The sequence below is a fragment of the Muscardinus avellanarius genome, assembly GCF_963383645.1.
Source record: "Muscardinus avellanarius genome assembly, chromosome: 10".
Classification (NCBI taxonomy): Eukaryota; Metazoa; Chordata; class Mammalia; order Rodentia; family Gliridae; genus Muscardinus; species Muscardinus avellanarius.
The window spans coordinates 11,691,084-11,698,981 of NC_137796.1; the positions used below are offsets into that span (position 1 = coordinate 11,691,084).

A 7,898-nucleotide genomic window follows, 5' to 3' on the forward strand; every position below is an offset into this window, starting at 1 on the left:
AGTGGGGTGGAATCCAGGGGCTTTTCTACCTCCAGGCTATACTCCCAGACCTATTTTATACTTTATTTAGAAACAGGGTCTAAGTTGCTGAGAGCCTCACTAAGTAGCTGAGGCTGGCTTCGAACCTGCGTGCTCCTCCTGTCTCAGCCTCCCAAGCGCGGGGATTACCAGCGTGCGCCACCACACCCAGCTGAATTGAATACTTTAAAAGTATAATCTTACCTAGGCATAGTGGCGCACGCAGGCTTGTAATTGCAGCATTTGGAAGGCTGAGATAGGAGGATCACGGTTTGAGGACAGCCTCAGCTACTTAGTGAGGCCCTTTGCAACTCAGTGAGACCCTGTATCAAAATAACTAAAAATAAGGCTGCAGGTATAGATCAGAGGTAGAAGGCCCCTGGGTTCCATCCCCAGTGCCACACATATACAAAAAAGTATAATCTTTAAACGAGGCAGGGTGGCCCATGCCTGTACTCCCAGTACGTGGGAGACTGAGGCAGGAGGATCACAGGTTCAAAGCCAGCCTCAGCAGATTAGTGAGGCCCATAGCGACTTAATGAGGTCCTGTTTCAAAGCAAAAAATTAAAAAGGGCTGGGTGTCGGAGGTAGAAGCCTCCTATGCTTCATCCCCAGGGGGGGGGGGGAAATGGCTAAAAAATAAAGAGTACAACTTACTGGTTTATCATATATTCACACATTAGATCCTATCGGCACCTTATACCTTTGAATTGCCAGGGGCTCTTCTATTGTGGTCTACACTAACACATCGTGTTTGTCCATTTACCAACGGATGCACTTTGCGGATGTCCCTACTTCTGGGCTATTATAAATAGTGCTGCCATGAAAATTGACGACTGTGTTTTTGTGGGACCATATGCTCTCAATTTTCCTGGCTATACAGCTCGGCCTGGAATCAGCCTCATATGGTGACTCCATTAAGCCTTTGAGGAATTGCCAGGCTATTTTCCATCGCAGCTGCACCATCCATTTTACATTCCCAGCAGCACTGTGCGAGGGCTCCACCTTCTCCCCTTTTCACTAATGCTTGCCATTTTTTCTGGGGGAAGGGCGCTGGTGGTGGTGGTGCTGCTGGGGATGGACCCCAGAGCCTGGTGCGTGCTCACCAAAGGCTCTAGCACTGAGTTTCCCCGCCCAGCTGTGTCTCTCACTGTCATAGGGGATAAGACGTGATGGTCCTTGAGGTTTCCAATTGCACATCTCTAGTGACCAAAAATGCAGAGCGCTTTTCCTTGTCCTTATTGGCCATTTGTGTGTATATTTATTCTTTTTATTTATTTGTTTTTATTTATTTATTTATTTATTTATTTTTTGGTGGTACTGGGGATGGAACCCTTCTACCTCCGGGCTACACTCCCAGACCTACTTTATATTTTTTATTTGGAAACAAGGTCTCTTAAGCCAGCGCGGCTGGCTTCGAACCTGCGCGATCCTCCTGTCTGCCTCCCAAGCCCGGGGATTACAAGCGTGCGCCACCAAGCCCGGCTATTTCTTCTTTATTTTGAAACAGGGTCTCACTGAGTTGCAAAGGGCCTCACTAAGTAGCCGAGGCTGTCCACAAGCCGTGATCCTCCTGCCTCAGCCTCCCAAGTACTGGGATTACAGGTGTACGGCCCCACGCCCGGCTAAGTGTTTTTTATTTTTGAAACAGGGTCTCACTAGCTGGGCGTGGTGGCACAGGCTTGTAATCCCCACGCTTGGGAGGCTGAGACAGGAGGATCACACATTTACGAAGCCAGCCTCAGCTACTTAGTGAGGCTCTCAGTAACTTAGTGAGATCTTGTTTCCAAAAACAGGTCTAGGAGTATAGCTCGGAGGTAGAAAGCCTCTGGGTTCCACCCCTGGTACCCCAAAAAATAAAATAAAATGAAACAGGGTCTCACTGAGTTATAGAGGGCCTCACTAAGCAGCTGAGGCTGTCCACGAACCACGATCCCCCGGTCTCTGCCTCCGGAATGCTGGGATTACAAGTGTGCTCCACCATGCCCGGCGGTCCGGTTTTATTTCTTATTTGGGAACAGGGTCACCCTAGGTTGGTGAGAGTGTAACCACTGTCCTCGAACCCACGATCCTCCTGCCTCAGCCTCCCAAGTACTGCCATTACAGGCATGCGCCACCACGCCCGGCTCACAGGTGCTTTTATTGGAGTATTGCGATCCCACATCATTGCGGCTCAGAGTGATGGGGACGCGCAGGGAGCACTTGGTGAGCTTCCAACCTCCCAGCTCCCTCCCTGTTCCCTCCCCAGACTCCCTCTGGCACCCCAGTTTCTCCCTAGCTTCCACCTTGAGAGAAAGCATTCCACCCAGGTGTGACTCTTACACAGCTGGGTCCAGATGCAGAGTTCTCAGTGGGGTGGGCGTGGAGGGCGCAAGTGTGCAATGACTCGAGTGAGTCAGTCTGGGGACACCTGACCCTTTCTGGCCAGGGGGTAGGCGGTCAGCTCTACCCAAACCACGTAGGCTTTGAGTGGAGAGAGGTGCTTCCCCAAGGGAAAATCTCGAGGCCTTTTCCTGGAAGGGGAACAGGTCCTGAGTAGGCACAGTCTCCCGTACACCTGTGCAGTGCCGAGCCCCGCCTGGATGCCGAAGGCCAGATGCTCTTTTGGAAAAAGATCACAATCCCAACCCTGGAGTTGCACGCAAAGCAGGGAGATGCGTGCCCCCGAGAGGCACGCGTGAGGGCCCTGCAGGAAGCTGAGGGGCGCCTGTGGAGGTCAGGGCTGGGACCCCCACGGCAGGGGGTGCGGGAGCACGGAGCGCTTTGGACAAGCAGTGAGGACTGCGGTGGGAATGGTGGGGAGAGAGGCTGGAAGCCTGCGGGGAGCCGACGGGTGGCTCAGGCTGCTCTGGCCCGCAAGGTGGATGCAGGGAGGCGGGGTCTGCCAGGATCCAGGCGCGCCCCTTGGTATTCGGACCAAGGCTTCCGTGATGCTCACGTGGTGGGCTGTTCCTGGTGACACCATCAGGTTCCTTGACGGTTCTGCTCCACAAGGATAGGGACCGCCCCGCGCTGGCTGAGGCAGGGCAGCTGGGCTCCGGTCCCTGGAGAGTTGTGCCGAGCCCCCTTCCTGGGAGGCTCTGACCCAGTGTTCCTCCTGCTTTTTCAGATCCCGGGAACCTCCAGGCCTCTCCTATGGATCTGTGATCAGAGTGGGCAGCTCTCCCAGCGGCCTTGCACAGCAGTAAGCACCCTCAGCAGGAAGGGGTAAGCGGCCCCTCTGCGGGCCAGGTGAGCGTGCCGGCGCCCAGCCACATCCCCAGCCCTCTGCTCTTTTAGTACAAAAATTGTGCCTTTTTATTTATTTTTGTGGGTCCGAGGATGAACCCAGGGAGATTGGATCTCTGAGCTATATATACCCCCTGCCCTATTTTTTTTTTTTTTTTTTGTGTGTGTGTGTGTGTGGTACTGGGGGTGGAAACCAGGGACTTTCTACCTCCGGGCTACACTCCCAGACCTATATTATATTTTATTTGGAAACAGAGTCTCACTGAGTTGTTGAGAGCCTCACTGAGTAGCTGAGGCTGGCTCCGAGCCTGCGTGATCCACCAGTCTCAGCCTCCCAAGCACTGGGATTACAAACCTGCGCCACCACGCCCGGCTTTATTTTTTTTATTTCGAAACCAGGTCTTACTGAGTTGCAGAGGGCCTCACTAAGCAGCTGAGGCTGTCCGTGAACCGCGATCCTCCAGTCTCAGCCTCCTGAATGCTGGGATCCCAAGCGGGCGCCACCCACGCCCGGCTATTTGTTTTAATTTCCAAGCAGGGTCTCACCGAGTTGCACAGGGCCTCATAAAGTTAGCTGAGAGCCGGGCAAGGTGGCGCGCGCTTGTAATCCCCGCGCTTGGGAGGCTGAGACAGGAGGATCGCGCAGGTTCGAAGCCAGCCTCTGCTACTTAGTGAGGCTCTCAGCAACTTAGTAAGACCCTGTTTCCAAAATAAAATATAAATGGGTCTGAGAGTATAGCCTGGAGGTAGAAGTCCTCTGGGTTCCACCCCCAGTACCACCAAAAACATAAAAAATAAAATAAAATAAATAAAGTTAGCTGAGACTGGCCGAGAACCTGCGATCCTCCAGTCTCAGCCTCCCGACTCCTGGGATGGCAAGCGTGCGCCACCACGCCCGGCTTTATTCATTTATTTATTTTAATTTCGAAACCGGGTCTCACTGAGTTGCAGAGGGCCTCACTAAACAGCTGAGAGTGGCCGAGAACCTGCGATCCTCCAGTCTCAGCCTCCCGACTCCTGGGATGGCAAGCGTGCGCCACCACGCCCGGCTTTATTCATTTATTTAATTTTTTTTATTTCGAAACCGGGTCTCACTGAGTTGCAGAGGGCCTCACTAAACAGCTGAGAGTGGCCGAGAACCTGCGATCCTCCAGTCTCAGCCTCCCTACCCCAGGGATGGCAAGCGTGCACAGCCCCCTCCCCAGCTGATGGAGGTTTAAGTCGCTACCTGGGGGGGGGGGAGGCCGGCTTGGGGGAGGTGGGGGGCCCCTGCCGGGGCCGGGCTGGGGGCTCACCCCCGCTCCCCCCCTCCCGCAGCCCCGCCCCGCCATGCGGCTGCCGCGCGTGTCGGGCTCGGCGGTGGCGGCGCTGCTGCTGGCGCAGACCTGCCTCCTGGTGTTCCTGGCGTGGCGGCCCCCGGCCCCGGCGGCGGCGGGCGGCGGCCGCGTGCACGTGCTGGTGCTGTCGTCGTGGCGCTCGGGCTCGTCGTTCGTGGGCCAGCTCTTCAGCCAGCACCCCGACGTCTTCTACCTGATGGAGCCCGCGTGGCACGTGTGGACGGCGCTGTCGCAGGGCAGCGCCCCCGCGCTGCACATGGCGGTGCGCGACCTGGTGCGCTCGGTGTTCCTGTGCGACATGGCGGTGTTCGACGCCTACCTGCCGTGGCGCCGCCGCAACCTGTCGGACCTGTTCCAGTGGGCCGCGAGCCGCGCGCTGTGCTCGCCGCCCGCCTGCGGCGCCTTCGGCCGCGGCGCCATCAGCAGCGAGGCGGTGTGCCGGCCGCTGTGCGCGCGGCAGCCCTTCGAGGGCGCGCAGGCGGCCTGCCGCTCCTACAGCCACGTGGTGCTCAAGGAGGTGCGCTTCTTCGACCTGCGCGTGCTCTACCCGCTGCTCGCCGACCCCGCGCTCAACCTGCGCATCGTGCACCTGGTGCGCGACCCCCGCGCCGTGCTGCGCTCGCGGGAGCGCGCGGCGCGGGCGCTGGCGCGCGACGACGCCATCGTGCTGGGCGCCGGGGGCGCGGCCGGGGGCGCCGACCCGCCGCTGCGCGTGGTGGCGGAGGTGTGCCGCAGCCACGTGCGCATGGCCGAGGCGGCGCTGCGCCGGCCGCCCGCCTCCCTGCGCGGCCGCTACCTGCTCGTGCGCTTCGAGGACCTGGCGCGCCGGCCGCGGCGCCACGTGCGCGCGCTCTACGACTTCGCGGGGCTGCGCCTCACGCCGCAGCTCGAGGCCTGGATCCACAACGCCACGCACGGGCCCGGGCCCGGCGGCCGCGCCGAGGCCTTCAAGACCACCGCCCGGGACGCCCGCAACGTGTCGCAGGCCTGGCGCCACGCGCTGCCCTTCGCCAGGATCCGCCGGGTGCAGGAGCTGTGCGCCGGCGCGCTGCAGCTGCTGGGCTACCGGCCCGTGGACTCCGAGGCCGAGCTGCGCGACCTGGGGCTGGACCTGCTGCTGCCGCTGGGGCCCCGCAGCTTCAGCTGGGCGTCGGCCACCACCGAAGGGCCGTAGCGGAGCCCACCCCCCCACCCCCCCACCCCCCCACCCCCCCACCCCCCCCCCAGGGCGCTGGGCGCGGGCAGAGGCGGCCAGGCCCCGGGCCCGGTGCCTGCAGGATCCTGCCCTGTGCCGGGGAGGCGCGGAGACACCCCCCCCCCCCGTCCCACTTCCAGGCTTCTTGCCCCCACCCCCGATTTTTGGCTTCCCTTTGAGTGCTCCTTAGGAGCTGCGCGGGAAGCCAAACCCTGGCCGCCCCCTCTAATGAGCGCACAGGCGACTGGGCCCCCAGCCCAGCCCGCCTTCCGATGATTCAGGCTCTCCTCCCTGGGAAGCTCTGGGCAGGGCCCGAGAAGGGGGTCTGGGCCCTGGCTGGGAGTGGAGGGGCACCCAAGTGAGCTGGCTCCGTAAGTTTGTTGCCCCCACCCCCACTCCCCGGACTCTGTGCCTGCCTTCACCACCACCACCCCCTTCATCAGACCAAGGGTACAGATTTCTCGCTGGTATTATCAGTGAAAAATTGGAGGAAATCCTGAAGTCTACACCCCACACCCAGGGACATGCACCTTTGATTAGCCCTGCAGAGAAAGATCATCATTCCGGAAATAAATGTAATAAACCTGTGTTCAGTCTGAAAACGGAGTCGCTCTCAGCCTGTGAAACAAAACTCCGATGCCAAGGGACTTGTCGCAGGTCACAGAGCAAGAAAAGGAGGTCATAAAGGCGGGAGTGCAAATAAAGCCCTGTCTCCTAGCAGGGGGACGCACTTCTCTCTCCCTCTGTGTGTGTGTGTGTGGGAGGAGGGGGGTTCTAGGAATGGAACCCAGGGGCATTCTACCTCCAAGCTCCACCCAGCCCTATTTTATTTATTTATTTATTTATTTATTTATTTATTTATTTATTTATTTTGTGGGTCTGGGGATGGAATCCAGGGTTCTGAGCTACACCCTCTGTCCTATTTTTTTTTTTTTTTTTGGTGGTGGTGGTACTGGGAGTGGAACCCAGAGGCTTTCTACCTCTGGGCTATACTCCCAGACCTATTTTTGGAAACAGGGTCTCACTACTTACTGAGAGCCTCACTAAGTAGCTGAGGCTGGCTTCGAACCTGTGTGATCCTCCTGTCTCAGCCTCCCAAGCGCGGGGATTACAAGCGTGCGCCACCACGCCCGGCTCCTCTGTCCTATTTTTTATTCTTTATTTTGAAACGAGGTCTCACTGAGTTGAAAGGGCCTCACTAAGTAGCTGAGGCTGTCTGTTAACCGTAGTCCTCCAGCCTCAGCCTCCCAAATGCTGGGATTCGAAGTGTGCACTGCCACGCCTGGTTTATTATTTTATTTACTTATTTACTTATTTATTTTTGGTGGTACTGAGCTTCCTGGAAACCCTTCTACCTCCGGGCTACACTCCCAGACCTATTTTTATACTTTTTTATTTGGAAACAGGGTCTCTTAAGCCAGCGCGGCTGGCCCAAGCGCAGGGATTACAAGCCTGCGCCACCACGCCCGGCCCTATTCTTTTATTTTGAAACAGGGTCTCACTGAGTTGCAAAGGGCCTCACTAAGTGGCTGAGCCTTGCCTCCAACCACGATCCTCCTGTCCCAGCCTCTCAAGTGCTGGGATTACAAGTGTGCACCACCGTGCCCAGCTGAGGACGCACGTTTCCTGTTGTGTTTGCCTTAGAGAAGACCGAGTGATGTCACTGCAGGAGACGCAGCTGGGGAGTGCAAGAGGTGGTCCATTCGGGGGTCCCAGAGCCCAGAATCTGAAGAACAATCTGGATAAACCAGGAGGGAATCAGTGAAGAGTGAAGTGGGGTGGGGAGGCCGGGGCGCAGTGCCAGGCGGCCAGGCGGCAGCCTAGCACGTTGGCAGCAGAGTCGGTGCCTGGAGGGCAGATGGGCGGCTCATGGGGTGGATGGAACTCAGGCTTGCAAGGAGCTGGGAAGGAAAAAGAGCTGTGAGGTGGTTCCTCCGGCCTGATCCAGGGAGAGCAGATTAAGACAGCTTTAAAGACCTGTGTCTTTCGACAGGTACTGGATGTGCAGAGGGCTTAGTCCTGAGCTCAGAGAGAAGAGCCAGTAAGTGTTCTGTAAATGTTTAAATGGAGAAAGAAAAGGTTTACTAAACTTCTGGGAAGGACAAGGAAGCAGATTTGAG

General features: G+C 57.7%; 1 protein-coding gene across 1 annotated transcript; it reads left to right on the forward strand.

Annotated features, from left to right (window-relative positions):
- Positions 1-4,575: 4,575 nt before the first annotated feature.
- Positions 4,576-5,757, forward strand: LOC308269261 (carbohydrate sulfotransferase 6-like; the record flags this gene model as incomplete). The annotated part of the gene is made up of 1 exon (XM_080704540.1): positions 4,576-5,757. The coding sequence occupies one exon, from the start codon at positions 4,576-4,578 to the stop codon at positions 5,755-5,757; it is 1,182 nt and encodes a 393-aa protein (XP_080560666.1).
- Positions 5,758-7,898: the final 2,141 nt, after the last annotated feature.